We start from the raw sequence: 27800 nt of genomic DNA on the forward strand, positions 1-27800 counted from the left end.
ACTAAAATATTGCATGGAAATAATTTTGGTATTTAAGATGTCAGAAATCGACATGTTGTTTCCAATTACATTATATGATATACTGTTGATTTAAACATTTTATAAAGAGCTATATGGTTTCTGTTTCTCACCATATTTACATATAAAAAATGTAAAAACAAAAAAAAATAAGTAAAAAATACTTGGAAAAACATGATAAATCCCCTTTATTTCAGTAGACAGAAGGCTTTTTTCAATGTCCTGGCTGAAAGGGTTCTTGTTGGCATGGAACTGAAAGAAAAAAAAGCCACAAAGATTTGAGATAAGTTAAAGATGGCGACTAATGGTACGTAATAGTACAGTGGAAGACCCGAGTTAAGTTAGAGCCAAATATACTAGAGTTCAAACTGCACACCTGCCCTTTAATAGCCATGGGATCTTAAAAAGTTATGTAAGGCTCTCCAAGGAGTATTTTCCTTATCTGTAAAAGAACAATAGTGTCTCTACAGGTATTCTATGAGAGATAAATGGGGTTAAGGATGTAATGTGTCTCACACACAGAGCTCATTTAGCCCCTTCCTTTAATTCCATTTATGGTGCTGAATATAATAAGCATCAAGAGCAAAACATCAAGAAATGGGTCACAGGGATTTTCATACCTTTAGAAGAATGCAGTTCCTGAAAGCATGAGAAGTGAACTCTACAGATTATTTGCACTTAGGAAAACTAAATGAGGTGGCTTATTGCCTTGTAATATTTTTAGAGTTACTTTTGAATAATACAGTAGGTAGACAGTTGTTTCTTTTCCTTTATTTTCACTTGACTAATATAACCAAGTAGGTTAACAATTAAAATTCTTGAGAATCAAAGCTGGATTTGATTCAGAGATATCTTTTTTAAGCATCACAAACATTAATTATTAACAAGAGAAAGCTCAAACTCTGAAAACCTTTATGTTAATGAAACAATTACTTTCAAGATTTCCTATTTCAGAAATGAAAATTTCTAGTTTAGACTTGCCGTATCTACTATGTTTGGTGTGTTTACATTACAGCAGCAGTGTATCAAATTAATCAAAAAGGATAAAGCACCGTCATATACTTCCCCACTTCCACTCCTATGTCTTTCTCCTTTCCTCTACAGGTTTTTCTTCAGGTTCCATTTTAGGTGAACAATTTCCATTCCTGTTTAAATCATTTGGTGGACCGGGATGGGAAGGGAAAGATACACAGATAATTACAATACCATATAAAACTCACATGCTTTATCATGTGAGAAACACAAACAAGAAGTACTATGAAGTACCAGAGGAAATGTCACATGGGAGAACAGTATGAAGTTCAACGTGACTTGAATACAAAGGTGGAAGTGGTGGGAGATGAGGCTGCATAAACCGTGAAAGACTCTGCACTCCATGCTAAGATATTTGAATTTTATCCTATAGGTCACAGAGTGTCAGTGGCAACTCCAATGTAGAGGTGCTACTGTGATCAGATTTTTAAATTAGAAACAGAACTGTTTTAACAAGCTGCTTCTTATCCAATTCAGACAATGAATGAATAAATGAATTCAATTAATTTTTTCTATTTACTAATTTATAAGAATCTAGAGTTGGAAAACAACTTTTTATTTTATTGCTATTATTTTTTTAATAGATTTTATTTATTTATTCATGAGAGACACAGAAAGAGAGAAGGAGAGACACCGGCAGAGGGTGAAGCAGGCTCCATGCAGGAAGCCCGATGCGGGACTCGATCCCGGGACTCCGGGGTCACGCCCTGGGCTGAAGGCAGGTGCTAAACCGCTGAGCCACCCAGGGATCCCCTTTTATTGTTATTTTAAAATTTATTTTTAGTAATCTCTACACCCAATGTGTAGAGATCAAGAGTCACATGCTCTTCTGACTGAGCCAGCCAGGTGTCCCAGGAAACAACCTTTTAACTTGAAATTCTGTTGCATTTTTCTGTTTAAGACCATAAAAGATTAGGTTAAGCTTTACTTACAGTATATATTACTTCTGATGGTAGAATATTGGGATGTTAATGGATAACTGTAGTTTTTGCATGATTAATCATTGTTTTTATATTTTGTTTTATGCTGGTAAATGTATATTTCAATTTAATCTTAAAAATCTATGTTCTAATTATGATATTTTACAAATGGAATTGTACTTAAGAGAAAAAATTTCAAGTTCTAGTGGCAATTACCAAGTTGTTCCATTCACTTATGGCCAGATACTGTATTAGAATACCAAGAGAAAGAGAAAGGTTGCTTTATCTGATTGAAGTTTCTTTCCAACTTGGTTTTTTACTCTTCGTCTCCATTTATCAAAATAATATATTTTCATGGTAGGAAATCTAGAAAATATAAAAAACTCTCTCCACAATTCTCCAATTTTATCACCCAGAGGCAGACAAGTCAAAATGTTGGTGTCTTTCATTTCAGTATTTCTAGGCATTTATTTATTTACACAGGTAAATATATATGACAAAGTTTTAAAAACTGTCATTAAAAACTTTTATAAACCCTGTGATTGTTGCATTGTATTTCATGGAATGGATTAAGAATAATTTACTTAACTACTTCCCAAAGTTGGGTTTTATTGAAGGACAAACTAGTGATATTACCGATTCTTTTTGTTTCAATCTTTGACGATCAGATTCCCATCTGACAACATAATTCAACTCTGCCTAAGATTTGAACAATTCTACAAGTCTGCACAGAAAAATGACTGCTATAGATCATCACCTGCTGTAAATTTCATTTACATAAATGTACAAAGAAATAAAAAGTAAAAACTCAATAGAGCACTAAAACTTCTAAAACTCACCATATGTCCAAGGAGCTTCTGGAAGCACACCTGAATCAGGAGGGTAAGGGTATACAGCTTGTTGGAATGGCTGATGGGGAGCATACTGTGAAAAAATCGGCTGCTGAAAATTGTAAGAAACAGGCACTTGAGATTGAAAATACCCATCCACTGGCACAAAGTTATTTGCTTGCAGCTCCCCAGCAAAGTAACCAAAATAGTGAGAGTACAAAAGATTAGGATGTGTGTTTTGGACAGTACTTGCAATTGCAGTCAACATCCCAGAAGGAGGTGCCTGTACCTCATATGATGTTATTCCATGATATGTCTGTGTAAGGGAACTGCTGCCGCTGCTGCTGTAATGATAAACACACCAAGCATGGTAAGGATATGAAGTTCCAAATGAATGCTCAGAAGAATTATATATTGGGGTACATGCAGACCATGGAAGTTCATTCCAATATGCAGCAGCATTCTGAGTTAGGACTTTTGAATTTTCATTATTCTGCTGTTCAGAAAAAGAATATTCTGCTGTTTGATTTACATTAAGGGTTAAGTTCTCAGATGCTTCAACAGATATAGTACTGGCACTCAAAGTATCCTTCATATATTTTTCTTTTAACTCAGTTTTTGCAGGCTGAGTTTTATTTACATGCAGAATAGGAGATTTGTTCTGGGTAAATTTGGGTTCTGTAGAATTGGTGCATGCAGAATTTTTAATAGATGAATTTAATATTTCATTATCTTGTAGTTCAAAGACAGTGTCATCATTCATTTCTAAATTGGCAGGGATGTCCCCAATGAAACGGAAAATAGGGTTTGAGAGCACTGATGCATCAGGCAGAGGAGAAGCATCAGTTCCTGGTTTTATGTCTGAGGGACAAGATTTCTCTGCAGGAGTAAGAAATCTCTGTGAAGGCATCCTGCAGTCTTTTGGAAATATTCTGCCATCTACACTTCTTTGTTCACAAATTGCAAAAGAAGAACAATCTTTCTTATCACTCGTTTCAGTAGCACTAAAATTCACATTACTTTTCTTCATGCTATTTAAGTTCCCCTGTTGTCCAGTGAAGTCTTCTGAAGTATCAGGTGAAGTATTAGTTACATATATTTTGCCCTCTGACTTTGATGTGCAAATGTCGTTTAAGTTCTTTAAAGGTAAAACTGAGCCAGGTAGTGATCTTTCCACCTCAACCTTTTTTTGAGATACATGGTGTCTTTTCAGATTGTCAGATGAACTTGGTCCTATTTCACTTTCACTTTCGGGATGAGATCTTGTAGTCCTATTAAGTATAACACACACATAAAAACAACTTAAAATACATGGAGTCCCCAAATCTTGATGTAAACACATATTTGAAGTTTTTATTCAGGAGAATTCTTAAGATTTACATTTTCTCTATCAGCAGTATTTGGGTAACTTATTTCCCCAGTTTTACTCCCTTGTTTTGAATTTAGATTTTTTCCTGCTGAATGTGATATACTCCACATTTCAAATGTATTTCTAATACATTTAGAAATATATACAGTGCATCAATATTGTAATTATTTTATGCATTGGACATTTCCTAAAAGCGGCTTTTAGAAGTAGGAAATTACATGCAGTTTTTTTAAAATTTTTTTTTTAATTTTTATTTATTTATGATAGTCACAGAGAGAGAGAGAGAGAGACACAGGCAGAGGGAGAAGCAGGCTGGCTCCATGCACCGGGAGCCCGAGGTGGCATTCAATCCCGGGTCTCCAGAATCGCGCCCTGGGCCAAAGGCAGGCGCCAAACCGCTGCGCCACCCAGGGATCCCACATGCAGTTTTTTTTTTACTGTAGTTTTGCATTCATATACTTCCAACTTGTTGATGATCTTCTCTACTTGTAAATGGCTATATAGGACTGACAAAACCACCAGCTGTGCCCTGCCCCTGCCAAAAGATCATCTTCTGTTATCAGGAACTACTAAGATATTTTGTTTGTTCAAGGCTGAGAAGAGGAAACACAGACCTCCAAAATATGATGCCAATTTAATATCCCTGACATTCCTACCTAAATTTAGAAAGTCTCACCCAGGCTGAAGGAAGCATCCACTTTTGAAATGTCTAGAGCAAGATAGTTAATTTAGGTCCCCCAGGATGATTATATTTTTTGGTGTCTCATCAAATTCTTTGAATTACATGTGGAAAAGAAAATGATGAAAAGAAAAAAATAATCACTCCTCCCCATGCAAAAGAAATTAATCTTGGGCCTGGAGTTTGTGTATCTAACTCATGAAACTAATAGCTCTGTATTTTATTTTACCTAATCCAGTCTCCCCTAAAAGGCAACATCATCATTCTTATCCAATCCTGTATAATACTTTGACAATTTTCAGAAAGTACAATTTTGGCTTTATCACATTTCCTATTTTTTTTTTTAAAGATTTTATTTATTAACTCATGAGAGAGACACACACACAGAGGCAAAGACACACACAGGCAGAGGGAGAAGCAGGCTCCACACAGGAAGCCTGATGCGGGACTCGATCCCAGGTCTCCAGGATCACGCCCTGGAATGAAGGTGGCACTAAATCGCTGAGCCACCCGGGCTGCCCACATTTCCAATCTTTAAGTGATGTCTTAACCCTATAGATTGACAGCTGCCTGTATGGTCACTCTTTTATGCAGAAAATAGCACCCTGTATTAACCTTCTATTTGGATTCATTTTCTTGCTATGTGAGACAAAGTTTGATTCTTTGAGTAGCAAATACCACTTATATTTAGTTGCTAAGATGATTATAGAAATGGTTTATGTTATCCCTTTTCATCTTTGTGCCACTACACAACCAAAGATTCTAGAAAAGGATTCTAGAAATGCAATAAATAAAATGTAGATTTAAAGAACCAAAACCAAGTAAGACAGAAACGAGAATGCTCATCTTTTTAATTCTGTATTACTCATTCTCCTTCACAAAATGGAAAAAAGATGTGAATAAATGAAGCCTGTCATAATTTGAAAATTTCAGAGAGCTGAATGAAATTAGAGATGGTCAACATACTCAGTGGTGCCATCTCATGTCAAAATATAAACCATGTAGGGAATTTTTCATAAAAATAATTAAGTTTAAAGAACTAGCCTTTATTTTTGAAATCATGTTCCTCCTATATTATGATGTTAAAACATCCTTTTATGAAGTAGTAGTACATTTATAATATATGTATGTTGATGACTAAGTTCCCACTTAGTAATAGAAGTCAGCAATTTCTATCTTTTTAACCAATTTTGAAATCTGCCTAGTAATACCCACAAGTTTAAAAAAACTCAGTCTAATCACTTGTCATATTATCTCCTTTTTAGCAAACCAGTTACTAATCCCCATGAATTCTTTAAATGATGTCTGTCAAATACGAATTGTACTTTCTTATTCTAAAAACATCACTCTTTTCTAACTTACTACTACTTCTAACTCTACTCAGAATCTTATCCTTTAAATCACTGAAAAAAACCCCATTTCACAGGACATTACTTTTCAATACTTACAGAATGAAGTTCAAATTCCTTAAACCTTAATGCACTGTATAATCTGAAATCTTATTCTCCCTCCTAACCTTACTCTTTTCCTCTCAGTTACATGCATGATCCAATAGAAGTATATAAATAAATGTGTTAGTATTGTTCCTTAATATGTGCTTAATTTTGTTTAGTTTTTCTTCAGATAGGGCTGATGGCAACTCTTACCTTGGATGCTTGAATGTTGTCTTTTCTTTGTTGACTTTTGTGACATCTTTCATGTCAATCTACATTTTAAAAAGTTATAAAGAAAACCTACATTGGTGATGGTATAAAATGCAACATAAATATTATTTTCACATCAGATACTAAAATGCACTGTCATAAGCTACGTTCAATAATCCTCCCCATTTAAAAACCAGTGACTCTGCTGGACTTCCCATATGTCATAAATGTCTGGAGAAACTTTTCTAAACAAGCAATCTGCAACATTCTTTTTATCCCCATATCTTATAACAAATTTGGAGTCCAATTTTAACTGCCCTTTTTAAAAACATACTCTTTTTAGTAGATCAGTCATTAAGTCCCATTGTTAACTAATTGTCTGTCAAATATGGACTTTCTTTTCTTATTCTGTAAAACATCACTCTACAACACATTTCACAGGACATTACCTTCAATACATACAGAATAAAGTTTAAACTCCTTGGACCTATATTTAAGACATTTTACAATCTGAAATAACATTCCTCTCTATCTCCACTAAATTAAATTTTTGTTCTAGACTTAATTTTAAACTCACTTCTCAAATGATGTCAATAAACATTGTATCTTTGCCCATATTATTTCCATAACTTAGATACCCCCTTCTTTATTTTAACCTTCATCAGATAACAGTTTTTTCCTAATTTAAGGCAAAACTTCAGTGTGTGCTATTCATTGAAATTAAAAAATAAACCTCCATTTTTTTCTTTTCTTCTCAATACTTAAAATACCTACTCTTGATGTAGAGTATTGTATTTATTGTGTTTTGTATTTGTATTTGTATTTATTTGTAAATACACAACTTGTATTTATTGTGTTTTGGAAGTATGCTTACAAACTGTTCTTTTATTAAGTATTTTCCTATAAACAGTGAAATAAATGACTGGTTTCCTGGTCACCAGAACTAGTTTAACAAATACAATTACAATAGCCCGAGAAAGAATTCCTACTTATCAGTGTGCATATAGGTTTCTCTTTACTTCTGAACTGAGAAATTCTAAAAAAATTTTAAGAGAAGCCTCTGAGTGTAGGTTGTTAGGTTATATGGGCTCGGGAGCCTAGTTTTACATCTGGGCTTGCCTATTTACTAACCCTGTGACCCTGGGAAAGTAACTAAATGTTTCTATGGATCTGTTTTATACCTTAAGATAGTAATAGTACCTACATCACAAAGATTTTGTGAAATCATTAGAACAGTGCCAGGTACAAAAGAAAATGTTTTCTATGATTTGCTAAATAAAATGTTTAGGTAGGACTTATTTTAATTCCCTCATAATCATCTATTTAAAAATATCTGTCCTATTTTTCCATGTGGATGATAATGGTCAAGAACACAGGCTCCACTAGCCAGTTTTTATTTATTTTTATTTTTTTTTATTTTTAATTTTTATTTATATATGTATTATAGTCACAGAGAGAGAGAGAGAGAGAGAGAGAGAGAGAGAGAGAGGCAGAGACACAGGCAGAGGGAGAAGCAGACTCCATGCACCGGGAGCCCGATGTGGGATTCGATCCTGGGTCTCCAGGATCGCGCCCTGGGCCAAAGGCAGGCACTAAACCGCTGCGCCACCCAGGGATCCCACTAGCCAGTTTTTAATATCCACTAGATTAAGTGTAGCCTTGTTATATAGAAGCTACTTAATAAATTACTAACTTACATTCACATTGGATTATCCCTTAAGAAGTTATATAGATTTATATTCTTCTAAGAAATGTTTTCTAAATTAAGTAAGTTTTAGTTTAAAGTAGACATCTGCAAGATGTTTCTTATATATAGAATCATATCACTTTAGGTATCACTTTAGGTATCTTTCTTTTTTAAAAAAATAAGCTCTAACACCCATTCTGGGGCTTAAGCTCCAGAAATCAAGAGTTGCATGCTCCATCGACTAAGCCAGCCAGGCACCCCAATCCAGTTCTTTAAATTCATTTGCGAGGCAACAGTCAAAGCATTCACAATTTTTACCAATCAGAAACTACCTGTTTGAAGAGTAGATTTGTTCTCAAAAGTAACACTTACACAGGTTTTGTTTTAAAACATGTTACCTTTTGTTTTTTACAGTTGAAAACAGTAGTGTTTTTCTCTTGTTCCTGAGAGTCTTCACATTGGTCTACAGTGGTAGATCGTTTTCTAGAGGAATTTGAAACATTTTTCATTATGCACTCTGAAATTGAGGGCACCTTCATAAAAGTACTAGATTTATTGGTACTCTTCCTAGGTTTTACATGCGTATTTATTTTTTCTTTTCTCTTCAGTGGGAAAGTCTTCTTTCTGTTATGTAGCATTTGGCACAGAATAAAGGAAATGGTTAACTCAGCATTTTTAGCACATATTATCTTCATATGTTCAATAGTTTTCATGACTTTCATAATATGAGCCATTTTCCCTAAATCTTTCTGAGGGGCAGCCATTAGGTTTTTGAGCAGTGTAGAAAACTGATTGTAATTGTATTCTAACTCTGTCATAGTGCTTCCATAATTTATGGATGCTATATATGGCACAAAGTCAATATACGTAGAAACAGAATATTCAGACTTCTTTAGAAGTTTTTTTATTTCTGAAAGTTCTTCAAGTTCTCTTGAGAGCAAATGAAGAGCATATGAGCAATTAACAGCTTCATCATATTTATAAATAATATCCAGATCTTTCTTCAGTTCAGAAATAGCAGTCTCTATGACCTTCCAAAGGCAATCTGTTGAGTTATCTTTAAGAAATGAAAAACAAGTCATTTTTTCTTGGCAGCAAATCAGCTCAGGAAGAAGTGATAAATCAAACCAAAGCATACCTCGAAACCTCTGTTTGTCTAAATTCTTTGCCATTGTGTTTTTAAGAAAGTGAACTGTTTCTGAAAGCATGACAATTTCAATATAGGTTTCAATGGCTTCAGGTTTTAAAATTATAGCCCCATGATTGTGGTTTTTCACCATGTCCAAAACATTTTCTTCTGTGATAAAAATATTATCTATGTTCTCTTCTTGCACCATCTGAAAATATTTTTTTAAAATTTCTAGGTGTTCAGTACATCTCAAAGTGAGTTCCTGTAATTTCTTAGAGTCTGCAAATTCAGCCTGATCCAATATTTCACTGATACAACAGAAATCTGGGTGTGAAAGCAAAGTACTGTTAAACCTACAGTTTTCTATGTTAACTGTAGCTTTGTTTATTAGATCATCTGATGCTCTGGAAGTAATCTCTGTATTCTCAAGCTCAATACTGGAAATCTGTTCACTGCTTAAGTCGTTAGACAACATATCATATATGTTTTTCAACTTAGAAAAAGCATACTGATTCATTTTGAGTAGCATTTCTTTATTTTTATTTCCTGAGTAATTTTTGCAGAAAGACTGTCTCCTCTCTTTCCAAACAAGACTTTTTGCAGCATCAAAAAAGATATGTTCCAGACCATAAAGAGATATTTTAATATTTACTGCCTCATTGTTCTTAATAAAATTAACTTTTGAAGAGATCATTTCTATGATAATCCACAAATGGTCTTGTTTTCCTGGACAGGAATCAACTTTAGGAGAATCCCCATACATACCAATCAGATTTAAAGTACTATTTCTTAAGATTTCTAGGTCTCCTAAACTATCTCCAAAGTTAACTCCACAGGTAAATGGAACAGAGAGAGAAAAGTCAAAGCAATCAGAACAATGCTTCATTATTGCTTCACACTCATTAATCTGTCGTTTGTATTTTAAGAATGCATAGTATGAGTTGTTTTCCCTTTTGGATTCTTCAAACAATTCAATTAATTGATCATGATAGTTTTGCAACTCACAGAATGCATTATATTTTAACCTTCCTTGAAAAGCAGGATAGAAATTGGATTGCTGTTGAAATCCACGTGGTCTACCAAGCAGTTCACCGTACAATGTTTCATCATACCAAAGCAAGCTTCGGAATGTTGGTTCACCTCCTAAGACTCTTTTTTTGTTTTCAATGAACTGAATAGTTTCCATCATCATTTGGAGTTCTACCAAGGAGTCAATAGCACATGGTTTTAATTTGTGTTTGCAATTTTTCCACAGGTTTTGTTCTACCAATAGTTCTCTTGAAATCAGGATTTGTTCAAGAGAACATTCTTGTTTTCTTTCAAAAGCTTCAACAAATAAAGGGAGAATATTTTGACAAGCCTTAGTTTCTTCCTGTAGAATCTGCAAAGATGATGTTTCATCTGCCCTTCTCAAAATCTGAATTAGCCTAGCTATAAGAGCTGAATGATTAGCTGAGCAATGTTTTTCTTTTAATCCGTTCATGTTTGATGCAGCCATCTTCTGAGGAGTAGAGGGTTGGGAGGTTTGAGAGTGCCTATGTAAAGCAGGCCCATGATTCATTCCTATAATGCCTGGTTTGGAATTACAGGCTATTTCTGAATGCAACGCAGAGTCAGAATGAGAGTAATTACTAACTTTAACTCCCCCTTCTTTCTCTCTTTTGCTAAGATGATTAGAAATTGGGTTATTCAAAGAGACTACTGCCTCAGTAATATCTTCAATGCTTAGATGAGAATCAATCACATTATTTCTAATTCTTTTCTCACTTAAGTAGGAGGATTCTTCTAAGATCTTATTCTTTTGATTTTTGTACTCTGTCTTAGCAGTGGATCCTTCAGTCAAGCTTTTTCTATGAAGTGAATCTTTTGCTTTTTCTGCTTGTTTAGTTTTCCACATTGTTCTGGCCTGAATGTCTGTCTTTGCCATACATTTTTTTGAAGAAGAATCCTTTACATTATCTTTTAAGGGCAAAGAACTATCATTGAAAAATAGCTTCTTCATTGTATTTTTCCTGTAACTTTTACCTTCTTCAGTTACGGATTTAAGACCCAACTTAGGATTCTCAAGAACATTTGATTCATTCCCATCTATATGGAAGCAATGACTTGAAGAGCATTGTTCTGCCTTTAGAAACTCTTTTTCACCACATTCTGGCTGACAGTTTGGTACACTGGTGGATGTTGCAAAAGAATCTTTAGCAAAAATTCTCTGTTTATCCAAATAAGATTCTGAAGATTCTACTTCATTGTCTGTCACTGGAGTAGTTGGTAACAATTGAGGAACACTGCTGTATTTTTTGTGGCTTATCAGAGTTAGATTAAATGGGTCCATAAGGAAGTCTTCTGTAATAATGCCTGGTTTGGAGCTCTGATTAGGAGCTGTCCATTCTTCCATAGGAAAATTTACTTCCAGGTTTCCTTTATAACCAGATAAAATAAGGTTATCTGGTTTATAGATATCAACATTTAAAAAGTGCTCCACATTTGATTCCAAAACTGAAATAACTATGTCAGTTTTTACCTCTGTGTGTGTTATACAAGTTGCATCATAATTTTTGTCTCTGCTAAAACTTACATTGTTTTCTTTTATGTTACTTAAAGATACTGAATTACTCTTATTTATTATTTTATTAGTCTCAGAATGGCTTTCTTTCATTGTATCCTTAATTTTATGATTTGCTGAATGGCTAACAGGCTTTTCATATTTACTGATGTTAGATAAAAACTTTATGCCAATTTGATTTTCTTTTTTAGTTAGTTTCTCATCTGGGCAGGGTGGGGAAAACAGGCACCCAGTTTTTCCAGAAAATGTCTGAAGTTCTGATGATCTTAGACTTCTCATACTGCTCTTGTTATAAGTTGACCAACTTGTACTTTGGGGTGTAGAGCACAGAGCTAACTGTGATTCAGGATATTCTTGATCACAAAATTCTCTTACATGAACAGTGGTGTGACTAGAGACACTGCTGGCCACATCTGTGTTAGAAAGACACTCTGTGATTCTCTCTCTACTTGCTTGGTAAGACTTGTGCTTTGATACATGAGTTAATGATTTATCCACTTCAAATCCCAAAGCCCTTTTCTCTCTTGGCTTGTCGTATTTTCTTTTTGACAAAAAATGTTTAGTAGAATAATATCTTCTTTCAGACACAGAGCTATAACCTTGAAGGTCACAACTTTCCCAGAAATTATTGCATATTATTGCATATGATTTTGGTAATGGGCCTTTTCTTTTTTCTCCTACTTTTGCTATAAGTTGCAAAGATGTGTGAACTCTCCTATGAGCTTTTTTTAAGTGAAGAACAGCTCTGTCAAGTTTTCTGGAAAGACGTTTGCTTTTGCATAAAGATGCTTCAGTATTTAGAATATCCAGGACACTCTTAATGTGTTTTTCTGACTTTGAAAAGGTTTTAATTCGTCCTTGGGATAATGAAGAAAAACATTCAAATGAATCTTGACTGGTTAGCCTCCTCCTCTTGCCATAAATTTCATGATTTCTTAAATACTTATGTGCCATATTCTCATCCTTAAAAGGCACACGTGGCTTTCTTTTGCTAATTTTTGATTCTGTGTCCTTTTTACTTCTAGTATCATTACAATTAGTTTTTGACTTTGTCAAGGAATATCTGCTTTCATTATTTAATGTTGTGACATTAGAGGGTTCACTAAGCAAAGGTCCACTATTTTGTTTCTCAGAAGCATGATTCCCTTGTGTATTATGATTCACGTCAAGAGAATGCGAGATTTCAGATTTACTCACCAGTCCTGATTCTTGTCTTATATTACCAAATTCATCTTCAAGTGAATAACCTGAATTTTCACCAGAACACTGGGAATACATTTCAAATCCTGGCACTTTCCCCTCCTTGTTTATTTCTGGTTCTGTGGTTTTAGTTACGTTTTTGCAAAACTTATCTTTCAATGCAAGGGATTCAGAAGTGGGACTGAATCCTGGCAGAAATATATTAGTGATTCTCACTTGTAAATCTGGAAGTAAAATTGGATTGCAGAGTTCTGCTTTGTTTTTTTGTATAGAGGAATAAAGACAATTACTTTTCTCAGAGTAACGATCATTATTCTCCCTTCTTTTGGAGCTTTTCAAAACTTCCCTCTCCCCATTGTTACTTCCCAACAGACCTTCCCAATCAATACGAGACTTTAGAGCTTCAAATGAGGCCCTAAATTCTTCATGCAGAACATTTCCATGGCTAGGAGGGTCTTGTTGAATTAGAAAAGCATCATTACACTGTTCTGATCCTACTTCAATCTTATTTTCCACTTCAAAACTTTGAAGAACTGAGCTGTCACTTACTGACTGATGAAATGACTCATGTAATTTATTGTCATCTATATCCATTTCACAGTCAGAAACCTTATGTTTTACTAACAAACCAAAATCTAGACTCTCAGAAGAACAAGCCTCTTTAATCTGGTATCTTTGGTGATCTTCATGATTTATGCCTAATGTAGGCACCATACTACCACCTATCTGTACTGCAGCATTTGAGGCTACATGCACTGAAGACTCTGCAATTTGGGGAAATGTTATGGAAGTCAAGTGCTCTACACTCCTGCCTATATTTTGAGTATCTTTTTGTTTTATGGCAGTGACAGTATATTCACTATCTATAAATGTAGCTTCTGTTGATATGCATTTTTCTCCTCCAGTCAAATTAAATGTACAAAATTCTTCAGAACTCAAAATTTCTACATTATTGTAATTTTTATTCTCCTTTCTTTCATCTATATTGGCATAATTTTTGTTTGTATGAGAACCCTGCTTCTCATCTCCACATATATCTACTCTGTTGTTTTCTGTAGACAAAGCAGTGTTTTCCTCTTTAGTCTCATTTTCATTTTCTTTATCATGATGATCTCCTTGTTCTTTGAAATCAATATTCAGGTGTATATCACTGTGCAACTCTGCATTACATGACAAAGTATGACTTTGACCTTTACCAGCAATTTGAAAAGTTTCTTTGCAGTCTCTTTGCATGTTCTCCAATGACATGCGATCATTTTCATTTTTCCTATGGACATAGATATGTTCTCTAGATACGCTGCAATTTGAATTGTCATGAGTTGTTTTAATGTCATGAGATGAAATAACCCCATCAATTGGCAGTTCTTTGGCCTGGGGAATGTCTTTTGCTTCCTGGAAAGCATTAGTCATAATGCTAACACAGTTCTCATTTGGTTTTTCCAATTTTAGTTCCATTAGTTTTTGAGAAACTGCAAAACTTGTATGAATGTTATCTTCATACTCCAAAGAAGGTTGAGGATGCTTTTGTGAAAGGGTTTCTGTTCTTGGAGTAAGAGTACTTTGTAATTCCAATGCTAGATGGTCTAACTTATATTTATCCTTTGTGGCAGATGTGGAAGATTTTGGTATTTCTAATTCTTGTGTAATTAATATTTGATCAGAATTTTTCCCAAAAGAATCATGACTCTCATCCTCTTTGCATTCTTGGTACAAAGAAATGTAATTATCTATTGGACTGATTTTTGCTTCAGTTTCTTTCCATAAAATCTGCTTTTCTCCATGCCTGGAATTATCTTCTGGGCCAGTGAAGTCTCTCATTTTTTCAATGTTTTGAATGTACCCATCTATGTTTTCCTTCCTTTGGAGAGGAAAAACTGTAGACATTTGCTGGCCAGTCTGACATACAGTTTCTGAATTAGAAGACCATGATTTCTGAGAGATGTGAGTGCTGTACCCTCTTATACAAGTATTCACTGATTCATAAGAGTTATGTGGTTCATCTTTTTCTTCAATTAAAAGTGGGATGTTGCTTCTCTGTTGGGATCTTTGGAGTTCTCCCTCACTGTGTTTTTGGTTTTCAACTTCTGAAACTATGTTTGGCAAACACATTGGGGAGGAAAAATTGTCTTGGCCCTTACACTGTCCTGCCATTTTATTGGGAGTTGTATAATTACAGCTCTGAAAGTCCAAGTTGTGCGCCTGTGACTGTGAATTGTCAAGAGAAATTTTGAAGCAAGGGGTGTCCAAACAACTAGTAAGAACAGAATGATCACCAGCCACAATTTCAGATGAGGAGGCAGAATTATTTGGCATCGATGATAGGTTTATTCCTGAATTAACAAAATCTAAACTCTTCTCAAGTGGCAAAATCTCATTTAAGCCTGCAACATTATTATGTTTTTCTATGCTTTCTTCTCTTCTCATCAGTCTTGGGTCTTTAATGAGTTTTGAAGTAATAACTGTGCTTGAGCCAGTATTGTTACGAAGGGGAAAAGCAGCAGAAAGACCACTTAAAACATTTGTAAAATGTGTCAAATTTAACATGAGGTCACCATTAACACTTTCTCTGGTACCACTGGGAATAAATGAAAGACTTGAATCACATATATGTACTTGAGACGTGTCTCTACATTCTGCTAAATTGTGCTCCTTCTGTCCATTGTATGTTTCATGTATAGAAATGTTTCCATTTTGCACATTTCCATAGGTATTTGAAATATTTGCGTTGGAAGGATTTATCTCTGCATTTAGTACACTGCAAGAACAGTTTTCCGGAACAAATGGATCTACAGGTTTCCTGAAATGCTCAAAGATGACAGTAGCATCTTTTCCTTTTCCAATTCTTTTGGCCACTGTACAGTTATTCAGAGAGCATGTTCTTTCTGTGGAAATGATAAAAAAATAAGAAAAAACAGGAAGGAAAAGGATTTCTACATTCAACTCTTAATGTAAGTAAACTATGTCACAGTGGTTTTAACTGAAAGTTCATTAAATAACCTAATGATGATTAAGGAAGGTCTCATCAGAAAAAAGGAGAGAAGAGGATGAATGACAAATCATACAATAGAAATGATGCAACGTGAAACTCTGTCCTACAGACCTTACTAAAAAAAGTATTTGCCATAAAAATTTTTTGAATTCTGACAAATACAAAGAGAGAGAAAAATTAAAAAGGAATAAAAACATGTTGCTCAAAGACCTCAAAGACTAGGTATTTCTTGTATTAATTTCCTATATTCAGATACCTAATAATAGAATCTTCATATTAATAAGGCAAAAATGTCTTCCTTTCATCTATTGTTACCTTGCTTTTCTCTTTGTCAGGAGAGAAGAAAAACAGAAAAGGGGAATGAGGTGGGGAAACAGGGGAAAAGAGCAAAAAGGGTCCATAAAATCCTCCTGAGGAGCAAAAGCACTACCCCTGCTCCATAGTGAAATAGGTATTTCTGCAAATAATAGATATAGATAAAAATCTGGAAAATGGAATAAAATTTTCTAATTTATAAGATTTCATTCCTACAATTTCATAAAGAACTAAATGTAATAACAAAGGAACTTGTAAAAATACATATTTACCAAATAAAACGTTCACAAAGCATTCATAGGTAATACCAAAAAAAACCCCCATAATGTTGAGAAATTGATGGTGAGATTTATGACATATGTGAAACTATAATCATATTATTGGGATGTATCATGAGATTCTATATCACAATATATTGAAAGATAGCTTTGTTGAAGACTTCTACATTATATAACCACTTGTAATTATACTTTTTAATTATAGTAAGCTATAGTAGAAGTATGACCATAATAAAGATGTATTCTTAAGAGTAGGACATACAGTGGACAAAAAATTATAAATCAGTAACAGAAAAAACTGGGAAATTCACATATACATGGAAGTTAAATAACATGTCTCTAAGAAAACCAATGGGACAAATAAAAGGAAAATTGGAAAATATCTTGAGATGAATGAAAATGAAGATGAAGATACAACATAAACTTATGGGAAGCAGCTAGAACAGTACTTTCAAGGAAACTTATAGCTGTAAATACATATATTATCAGAGGGGCAAGATCTCAAAGCAATACCCTAACCTTCCACCTTAAGACATCAGAAAAAAAGAGCAAACTAAACCCAAAGCCAAAAAAGGAGGGAAATAAAGAAAATTTTTAAAAAGGAGGAAAATAAAGGAGGAAGTAAATTTAACAAAAGCAGCATAAGCAGCACTTACACCCTGAAAACCTTTACTTCACATTCACTGGGCTGGCTATTAAGAAAAAGTCAGATAATAACATAGGAAGTGGACAATCCTAACACTCATACACTGCTGGCGTGAATGCAAATGGTGCAGCCATTCTGGAAAACAGTTTGGCAATTCTTTAAATGGTTAACATAGTTATATGACCTAGCAATTCCAACGCTAGGTATATACCAAGAGAAATGTGAACACATGTCTACACCAAAATTTGTACAAGAATGGTCATAGCAGAATTATTCATAATTGCCAAAAAATGAAAACAACCCAAACATCCTTCAACTGATGAATATAGTGTATCTATTCAATGTAATATTATTCCATGAAAAAGAATGAAGTATTAATTCATATTACAATATGCAAGAACCTTGAAAATACTGTTACGTGAAAAGTCACTAGTCACAAAAGGCTACTTCACATATTTATGATTTCCTTTATATTAAATGCCCAGAATAGGCAAATACAGTTGATCCTTGAATAATATGGGTTTGAACTGTGTGGGTCCACTCATTCATGGATTTTTTTCAATTAATATATTGGAAAATTTTTTTGAGATTTGCCACAACTTAAAAAAACTCACAGATGAACCATGTAGCCCAAAAATGCCAGTAAAAATTAAGAAATAGGTATTATTGTAAGAATACAGTATATTGAATATATAACTACAAAGAATGTGTTAATCAACTGTTTGTGTTCTGGGTAAGGCTTCCAGACAACACAAGGCTATTAGCAATTAGGTTTTCAGAGAGTTGAAAGTCATACATGGATTTTTTGACTGCAAGGGGGTTGGTACCTCAAATTTCCATGTTCAAGGGTCAGCTATACATAAAGACAGAAAGTAGATTAGTGACTGCTTAAGGGCAAGGGACTGAGAGGAAAGAGATAAGATAGCTTTCTAAGAGCACATAGTTCTTTTCTTTTTTTTTTTTTTTACACAGTTTCTTTTTAAGATGACGATGATAACATATTACATTCTGTAAGCTAGCAGAAACAAAAAATGTTTTAAAAAGTATGTGTTGGCAAGGATATAAAGTAATTATGTAACCTGATGCAGTTGCTTCTGAAAACTAGTTGATATCCTCTTTGGATTAAGTTGCACATTTCTGATGTAGATATTTAATACTCTATACACATATGCACTGAGACACATAAATGTTTAAAACAGCAATGTTTGCAATATGAGGAAAACTGGCAAATATCCACATATCCCCAGAGAAATAGTGTATAGTCAACAAACAAATAGAATAATACGTGTGAATACATATGTATGAATGAAAAAACTACAAGTATACCTAACAGCATAGAACCACACAAACATAATACTGGGCAAAAGCAGTCATAAAAATATCTGCATTATAATTCTACATAAATTAAATAAAAAATAGGTTAAAGCACAACTATTTTGCTTACATATTCATAATGTATTAAAAAATAATACTCAGAAGTTCTAAGACATGCACAAATGCTAGTGAAACAGAATAACAGATGTATCTTACCAGCCCTCTTAGGAAATCCGTTTGAGAGGAATCTCAAAGATGTCATAAGGTGCCCATTATCTATTTTTTGGCCAATAAATTTTACTGTTACTATTGCATATGGAAGACATTGCCTAGGTTTATCTACTGGCTTTGAAAGAACATTGTATTCATAGAAGTATACCTGAAAGATAAAGAAGGGGAAAAAAGAACATTTTAAAGCTAATTAGTGTTAGCAGAATTGGATATGCTCATATTTTTTATTTATTTTTATTTATTATTATTATTATTTTTTAAAGATTTATTTATTTATTTACTATAGACACACACAGAGAGAGAGAGAGAGAGAGAGAGGGGCAGAGACACAGGCAGAGATGAATAAGCAGGCTCCATGCCAGGAGCCCAATGTGGGACTTGATCCCGGGACTCCAGTATTGCACCCTGGGCCAAAGGCAGGTGCTAAACCACTGAGCCACCCAGGGATCCCCTGCTCATATTTTTTAAAAGCTGTGTGACTGCATGATATTTATTCACTGGCTTCTATATACCTGCCGCTTCTCCTGATTCTTCAATCCTAGTTTTTTTAAAACTATAAATTTTTCTGCCAACCACACATATTTTCTTTGGTAGGGTATCAGTGTGGGCAGCAGCAGAAACGATCTGTTTTTGAAAAAAGTATTTTTCTATTAAAATTTCAATGTTTTGCATATGCTGTGAACACCTGTACTGTTTTAGTTGGAAGAAAACGTCAATTAGAAAAATAACAATAGGGATCCCTGGGTGGTGCAGTGGTTTGGCGCCTGCCTTTGGCCCAGGGCGCGATCCTGGAGACCCGGGATCGAATCCCACGTCGGGCTCACGGTGCATGGAGCCTGCTTCTCCCTCTGTCTGTGTCTCTGCCTCTCTCTCTCTCTGTGACTATCATAAATAAAAAAATAAAAAAAAAAGAAAAACTACAATAGCTCAATACATTTTACATGTGGGAGCATATATATACTTCTAGAAAATTTATCTTCATTTAATCATATATATGATGATATTCAATGTTTATTACATATAATTTAATCTTCTATAGAAGAAGAAGGGTCTACTGTTTCAGCAATTTATGATAGAAAATTAATGTTTCATGCATAATGAACACATTAAGTCTTTCTCCTATTGTAAAGTAGAGAAAATCAATAACATTATTTCAAAATAGCTTTTTATAAAAAAGTTGTCATGTTTTGCAAGTTAGGAATTAATCTATGGAAGAAATAAAAAAAAAGAAAGTAGTCACTGTATTCTGAACATAGTTAAATGCAAATTTGGAAACTTACTAACATTCCTAGATCACAAATATTAATACAACTTATACTAATTATTTACGGTCTTATTATATTGAATAAATTAAGAGATTTTCATTTAATATTCTGAGAAGTTGTTTTAAGTCATGTATCATACAGAGTGAAGCATGTCACTTTCAAGTAGTCAAATGACCTAAAAAGTTAACATACTGCTGAATTGTAGGCTTGTAACTCAATGGTATCTTTCAGAGAAGGTACACTTCTTGACATATGGCAATCAAAATTAGGAGAAGGATCCAAAGAAACTTTGTTTTTACACACTGAAGGCTGAATTTTCTTCACCTTTCCAAAGAGAACCTAAAAAAAAAAATTAGACAAAAAGAAGGTCCATAAAAATACACCAGAACATTTTAAACTCTCATGCTACAACACAAAGTAAGGCTAACTCTTTTTTTAAGGAAAAAAGTACAAATGGAGAGAGAATCCATGTCCCAGATGACTAGGATAAATTATAATCATGTCATTTTTTTTTTAATTTTTTTTTAATTTTTTATTTATTTATAATAGTCACAGAGAGAGAGAGAGAGAGGCAGAGACATAGGCAGAGGGAGAAGCAGGCTCCATGCACCGGGAGCCTGATGTGGGATTCGATCCCGGGTCTCCAGGATCGCGCCCTGGGCCAAAGGCAAGCGCCAAACCACTGCGCCACCCAGGGATCCCGTCAATTCCCTTTCTAAATTAAACTCTAATACTCCAGTAATTGTAATTAAAATTTTAGAAAATAGGGGCAGCCCTGGTGGCTCAGTGGGTTTAGTGCCGCCTCCAGCCTGGGGCGTGATCCTGGAGACCTGGGATCGAGTCCCACATCAGGCTCCCTGCATGGAGCCTGCTTTTCCCTCTGCCTGTGTCTTTGCCTCTCTCTCTCTGTGTCTCTATAAATTAATAAATAAAATGTTAAAAAAATTTTTTTAAGAAAATCTATTTGTAGAAATGAATTTTAGTCTAAAAACTTATCTAGAAGACTAAACAAAATAGAATAGCTTAGAAGGGTCATCTGGGTGGCTCAGTGGTTGAGTGTCTGCCTTCAGCTCAGGGTGTGATCCTGGAGTCCCCGATCGAGTCCCACACTGGGATCCCTGCATGGACTCTGCTTCTCCCTCTGCCCATGTCTCTGCCTCTCTCTCTCTGTAAAAAAGAATAGCTTAGAAAATTTGGAAAAAATTTTTTAGAAAAAAATGTTGGGTCAGAGATAAGAGAATGATGGAACAGGGCAGGTGACTTACACTTCCAAGGTATTGAATTTTTTTGTTTTCTTTTAATTTTTTGAGAGATTGAGATAGGAGGGGAGGGGCAGAGAGAGAGAGAGAGAGAGAGAAAGAGAGAGAGAGAGAGAGAGAGAGAGAGAGAGAATCCTATAGAGCCTGATGCAGGGCTCGATCTCAGGACAACTGAGATTATGAAATGCACCAAAATCAAGAGTCAGACACTTAGCCAACTGAGCCACTCAGGCACTCCTAAATATTTTTTAAAAGGATGGTACTACCACAAAAAGAAGCGGGGGGGGGGGGGGGGGGAAGGCGGGGAATGAATAAAATAAAAAGCCTCAGGTAAATCCAAGCATCTGTAAAAATATAGTATGTTTAAAGTACCATTTGAAATAAATGAAGCAAAAACATTCAATAAATGGTGTGAGACAAATGAAAAAAATTAAATTCCCTTCTTAATATATAGACCAAAATAAATGCCAAACAAGTTAAATATTTAGTGATGCAAACACTGTAGAAAGAAATATGTCACATTTATCTAATCTCAAAGTGAGAATTCTTTTCTAAGCATATGTGCCAAGAACCCATAAACCAAAACCATGAAATCGTAAGGCATTTCAAAACATTTGTAGATCAAAAACAAATGAATGTACTAAAAGACAACCTACTGAACAGGAGAAAATGTTTGCAAATGACATATCCAATAAAGGGTTAGTATCCAAAATTTATAAAGAACTTATAAAACTCAACACTCGAAAAACAATCCAGTTAAAAAATGGGCAGAAGACATGAACAGACATTTCTCCAAAGAAGACTTACAGATGGCCAACAGACATATGAAAAGATGTTCAACATCACTCATCACCAGGGAAATACAAATCAAAACTACTATCACCTCATACCTGCCAGAATGGCTAAAATAGAAAACTCAAAAATCAAGTGTTGGTAAGGATGTGGAGAGAAAGGAATCCTTGTGCACTGCCAGTGGGAAAGCAAACTGATGCAGCCACTGTAGAAGACGGTATGAGGCTCCATAAAAAAATTAAAAATAACACTACCCTATGATCTGACTATTGCACTACTGGGTATTTACCCAAAGAATAAAAAATATTTACTCAACGGGATATAGGCACCTCTCTATTTACTGCAGTATTATTTGTAACAGCCAAACTATGGAAGCAACCCAGGTGTCCAACGATAAACAAAGATTTGGTGTATATATACAATTGAATATTATTCAGCCATAAAAAAAGAATGAAATCTTGCTATTTACAACAATATGGATGGATCCAGAGCATTTAATGCTAAGTGAAATAAGCCAGTCAAAGAATTTCACTCAAATTGTGGAATTTAAGAAACAAAAGAGCAAAGGGAAAATTGACAGGAATGCCTCACTGGCTCAGTTGGCAGAACTTGTGACTCTTGATCTCAGGGTCGTGAGTTCAAGCCCCATACTGGGTATACAGTCTATGAGAGAGAGACAGAGAGAGAGAGAAGAGAGACAAACCAAAAAAACAGACTCTGAACTATAGAGAACAAAGAGATGGTTATCAGAGAGGGGGCGGATGGGTGAAATAGGTGAAAGGGATTAAAAAAGATGTCACATCTTTTTTCAGGGGGGTGGTGCATGGTGCCCAAACACAGGGCTGGAACTCATGATCCTGAGATCAAGACCTAAGCTGAAATCAAGTCAGATGGTTAACCAACTGAGCCACCCAGGTGCTCCAAGGTGCTCCACTTATCTTGATGAACAGTGAGTAATATATGGAACTCAGGAATCACTACACTGTACACCTGAAACTAAAATAACACCGTATGTTAACTATGCTGGAATTAAAAATTTAAAATAAATAATAACAAAATAAAGTAAGATTATGATGTATCATATATATATATTAATCTGGATCAGGGTGAAGATAATGGCATTGAGTAGGATATAGTGAGGAACACTTATGTGGCTGTGTTTGGAAAACAAACAAGGGGTGCCTGAGTGGCTCAGTTGGTAAAGTGTCTGCCTTTGGCTCAGGTCCTAGGATCTAGCCCCACGTTGGCTGTGTGCCCAGCACAGAGTCTGCTTGTTCCTCTTCCTCTGCCCTTTCCACTCTCCCTGCTTGTACACTCACTCTCTCTCTCAAATAAATTAAATCCTAAAAAAAAAAACAAAAACAAAAACAAAAAAACCCAAACCACAAACATAATTAACTGGTAAAAAATAAGGGAAAAGAAAGTACAATTAGTATGACAAGTACACATTTTAATTAAAGTCAGCAATTCTATTAGTGTTATTTTTCAATATAATAATAATACATTCACTCAAAATTAAAAATACTAAATGTAATGTGATATACTGCATTTGGGTACTGAAGAGAAAAAAATAGTAGAAAAACTGGCAAAAGCCAAATAAAGTCTATAGTTAACGGTACTGTACCAATGTTAGTCTTTTCATTTTATTATTTTAATTTTTTTACTGAAATATAATTGACATATATGATGCTACTTTCTTAGTTTTGACAAATGTGCCATAGTGATATGAAATGTTAACATTAGGGGGACACTGAGTGAACTGTATACAGGAACTTTCTGTACTACTTTAACTTCTCTGTAATTTAAATTCATTCCAAAATGAAAGTTTATTTTTCTAAAAAAGAAAATATTAAGTGATAAAATATAATTCAAAGTATATTCAAAATATACTTTAATGAATGGATAATACCTGGGAAAGGATATAAATAGACAACTATATTTTTTAATTTAAAAATTTTTTAAATTTTTAAGTAGGCTCCATGACCAGTGTGGGACTTGAACTCACAATCCTAAAATCAAGAGTCACACACTCATATTATTAAGGAATATATGTAGAATGCTTAAACTCAGCAGTAACTATGAAAAAAAAATTGAACCAACAATGAGAATTAAATTACATTTAAGACTGGTAAAGATTATTAAAAAAGTATAATATAACCTTTCTCAGGAGAACTGGGCATTACATATCGAAAGCTATGTAAGTATATATAGCTTTGGTTTCTAATCTGATTTCTAGGTAGGAATTAATCAATTAATTCTTAGCAAATAACCACAGTTGTGTGTAAAATACCTACAAGGATGAACAAAGTAGTAATTAAAAGTACAAAACAAAAAACCAAACAATTTATAACCTCAAATTAAAAAATTTGTTATGCAGACTTATGGTAGAGCTATATAGTAGAAGACTATGTAGTTAGTTATTCAAAAGACTATTAGAGGGGCACCTGGCTGGCTCAGCTGGTAAAGTGTGTGACTACTGATCTTGGGGTTTTAAGTCTGAGCTCCATGCTGGGTGTAGAGATTTTACTTAAAAAAAAATTAAACGGGATCCCTCAGTGGCGCAGCGGTTCGGCGCCTGCCTTTGGCCCAGGGCGCGATCCTGGAGACCCAGGATCGAATCCCACATCGGGCTCCTTGGTGCATGGAGCCTGCTTCTCCATCTGTCTGTGTCTCTGCCTCTCTCACTCTCTCTCTCTTTGTGTGACTATCAATAATAAATTTAAAAAGATTAAAAAAAAAAAGGCCAGAGAAAGTGGAATAGCATTGTGATAAATACCTATTTGAAATGCCAAATTTCTGATTTCTTAAAAAAAAAAAAAAAAAAAAAATTAAACAACAACAAAAGGGTACTGGAGAAGAATACTTATTTAATGCAATGAAAACTCTGTCTTATAATCAATGAAAAAAAAGTTAAACAGTATATAAAGAATACATTTAATTACCATTATACATGCATATCTATCTATATATACAAGACTACAGATATATAAAAAATTAACTGTGGTTATTAACGGGCTTTTTGGAATTTCTTAGCATGCATCAAATTTTCTAAAATGAGTATGTATTACTTTTTAATATAAAAATAAATTATGCTTTATGAATTTGATAATATTTGAGACCTTCCAATGGAAGCAATGGTTTTATATATACACATCTTATGTTATAAACCTGAGGATCCTGCCTACCTACTGTGATTTTAGTAGTCCTGACAAAGCTACAATAAAACTTTATAGGGCAGCCCCGGTGGCGCAGCGGTTTAGCGCCGCCTGAGGCCCAGGGCATGATCCTGGAGTCCCAGGATCGAGTCCTACATCGGGCTCCCTGCATGGAGCCTGCTTCTCCCTCTGCCTGTGTCTCTGCCTCTCTCTCTCTCTCTCTCTGCATCTCTATGAATAAATAAATAAAATCTTAAAAAAATAAAATAAAACTTTATAAAAGTGTGTCTTAAACACACTTATTGATGCTTAAGATTTGGTAAGACTTATTTTTTTTCTCAATTTTGTGTAATTTTGGACTTTCAGAAAAGTTGTGAAACTTTTCAGAGGTCCTATATACCTGTATCCAGGTTTTCTTAAAGTTAACATCTTTCATAAGCATGGCAAAATGATCAAAACTAAGAAACATTGCTATTTTGTAACCTGAAACTAATGTAACACTGTATGCCTATTACATTTCAATAAAAAATTAAAACAAAAAGAAATTAACATTGTATAATACTATTACCTAAAATAAAGAATAAGAGCTTAGTAACTAGCTTAAGGCAGAATTACTATAACCAATGTTTTGGAGAAAAATACTTAAAATACTCTAGTATTCATTATAGTCTGAACAAAAGAGGGAGAGAAGAGTCATTTAAGACAGAAAAAAATATAAATTGGAAAGACAAAGATGATAATGGCTGTATTTAATTAGTTGGAATTTGTTTTATGCTGCATACCCAACTAAAGTCAGAAATAGGGGAAAATTCCAAATCATCATGATGATGAAAGTAATATATGTATTATTTATTTTATATAATGCAACTTAAAAACACTAATAATTCATACTGAAAGGACAATATGTTTCAGGTCAATTTAAAGCAAATGAATATAATATTTAGTATTTGTTTTATGCTACCCACCTTAAAAATTATAATACTTTCTACAGTAATGCTTCTACTATGAGCATAATTCAAAGCAACATCAACATGTCTAAACATATAAGTTCCAAGAAGAGGATTTCCTAGTATCTTCAACGTAGATGTTCTGGTACTTATCCCATTTTGATATATTTCAGCCACATCATTCTGAGAAAGTGCTAAAAAGCAGAAATGTTCTTCAAGTTCTCTGCCATGTCTTCCACTCTCACGCATCTCTGACCTAAGGCAAAACAAACTGTGTATAGTTAAATGAGAATATTAACAGAATTTTCAAGGAGAAGGTAAATACTTCAGATTACAACAGTTAGAAAACAAGACAACTATTGATAACATTCAGAAGCATCATTATCCTATAATAACAAGTGAGGCTGAAAATCATCTAAAGAAAGAATTCAAGAAGTAGATAACTACTCATCCAGAATTATGGACTACACTCGGTAGAGGTCAGTGATAATAAGGGCTAACATTTCCTGAATGCTACTAATATACCTAGCACACTAATTTTTTTGAAATTTTTATGAATTTTCCAAAAATTGATTGCTATTGTTATTATTTTATTGTTGTTATTGCCATTTTCCCCCTCATCTCCCTTGCCTCTGTTATACTCCTTTTTAAAATGAGGAATATTAAGTTCCGAGAGTGTAACCTGCCAAAGCAGCAAGGTGACAAAGTTGGAATTATGTATGTGAACTTTTGCTCATTAAGTTCCAGAGCTCAAGTTATTCTTTTTTTTTTTTTAAAGACTACTTATTCATGAAAGACATGGAGAGAGAGAGGCAGAGACACAGGCAGAGGGAGAAGCAGGCTTCCTGCGGGGAGCCCGATGTGGGACTCAATCTCTGGACCCCAGGATCATGACCTGAGCCAAAGGCAGACACTCAACCAGTGAGTCACCCAGGCGTTCCTCAAGTTCTTATTTGTGCTATGGATTAAAGAACATGCATTTCTTAAATAAATATATAGAGAGATACATACATGGTAAATTATTAGGGACATTCTCTATTTTTCAGGGATCCAGATAATAGCTGGAAGAAACAAGCTAGGATTTGATTACAGAGTACTCCTATCACAGAAGTAAGGAAATTATGAGTCATCCTGAGAAAAGAAGTACACACACTTATAATCTGAAGTACACACTCTTCAAATTTTATATTACATAACAAGAACCACTTAACTGTATAAGACATATACCCCAACTAGCAGATTAGACAGGGAATCTACATAGTAGCAGCAATGTCTGCCATACTAGGTGATATAGTAGAGAGGTCGATCACTAGAATAGGACAGAAATGTGATTCCAAATGATTGTCAGCAGTGGAGAATTTCAGAACCTAGAAAGTAATGTGTATACAACAAAAGGAAAACTGTTCTTGAATACCACATGCTACCAATATTTGTTGTTTCCTGGATACCACTCACAGAGTTTGTATAAATTACACTAAGCACATCAGCATATTAGTATCTATTTTATTTGCATGAATAACTTAATGTTTACAGTATACA

The 27800-nt window shown here is 34.3% G+C and overlaps 1 protein-coding gene across 1 annotated transcript in view; it reads right to left on the reverse strand.

Moving 5' to 3' along the window:
• Window positions 1-208: 208 nt before the first annotated feature.
• Window positions 209-27800, reverse strand: part of TEX15 (testis expressed 15, meiosis and synapsis associated) — a 49625-nt gene continuing 22033 nt past the window's right edge. The window contains exons 3-9 of the mRNA XM_041751544.1: window positions 26280-26517; window positions 20301-20447; window positions 18829-18991; window positions 8577-15952; window positions 6495-6553; window positions 2810-4071; window positions 209-270 (exon numbers count right to left, since the gene is read on the reverse strand). Of these exons, the coding sequence (XP_041607478.1) occupies window positions 233-270; window positions 2810-4071; window positions 6495-6553; window positions 8577-15952; window positions 18829-18991; window positions 20301-20447; window positions 26280-26517 (9283 nt within the window). The 3' untranslated portion in view covers window positions 209-232. The remainder of the gene's footprint in view (window positions 271-2809; window positions 4072-6494; window positions 6554-8576; window positions 15953-18828; window positions 18992-20300; window positions 20448-26279; window positions 26518-27800) is intronic.

Source organism: Vulpes lagopus, chromosome 4 (genome assembly GCF_018345385.1).
Source record: "Vulpes lagopus strain Blue_001 chromosome 4, ASM1834538v1, whole genome shotgun sequence".
Taxonomy (NCBI): domain Eukaryota; kingdom Metazoa; phylum Chordata; class Mammalia; order Carnivora; family Canidae; genus Vulpes; species Vulpes lagopus.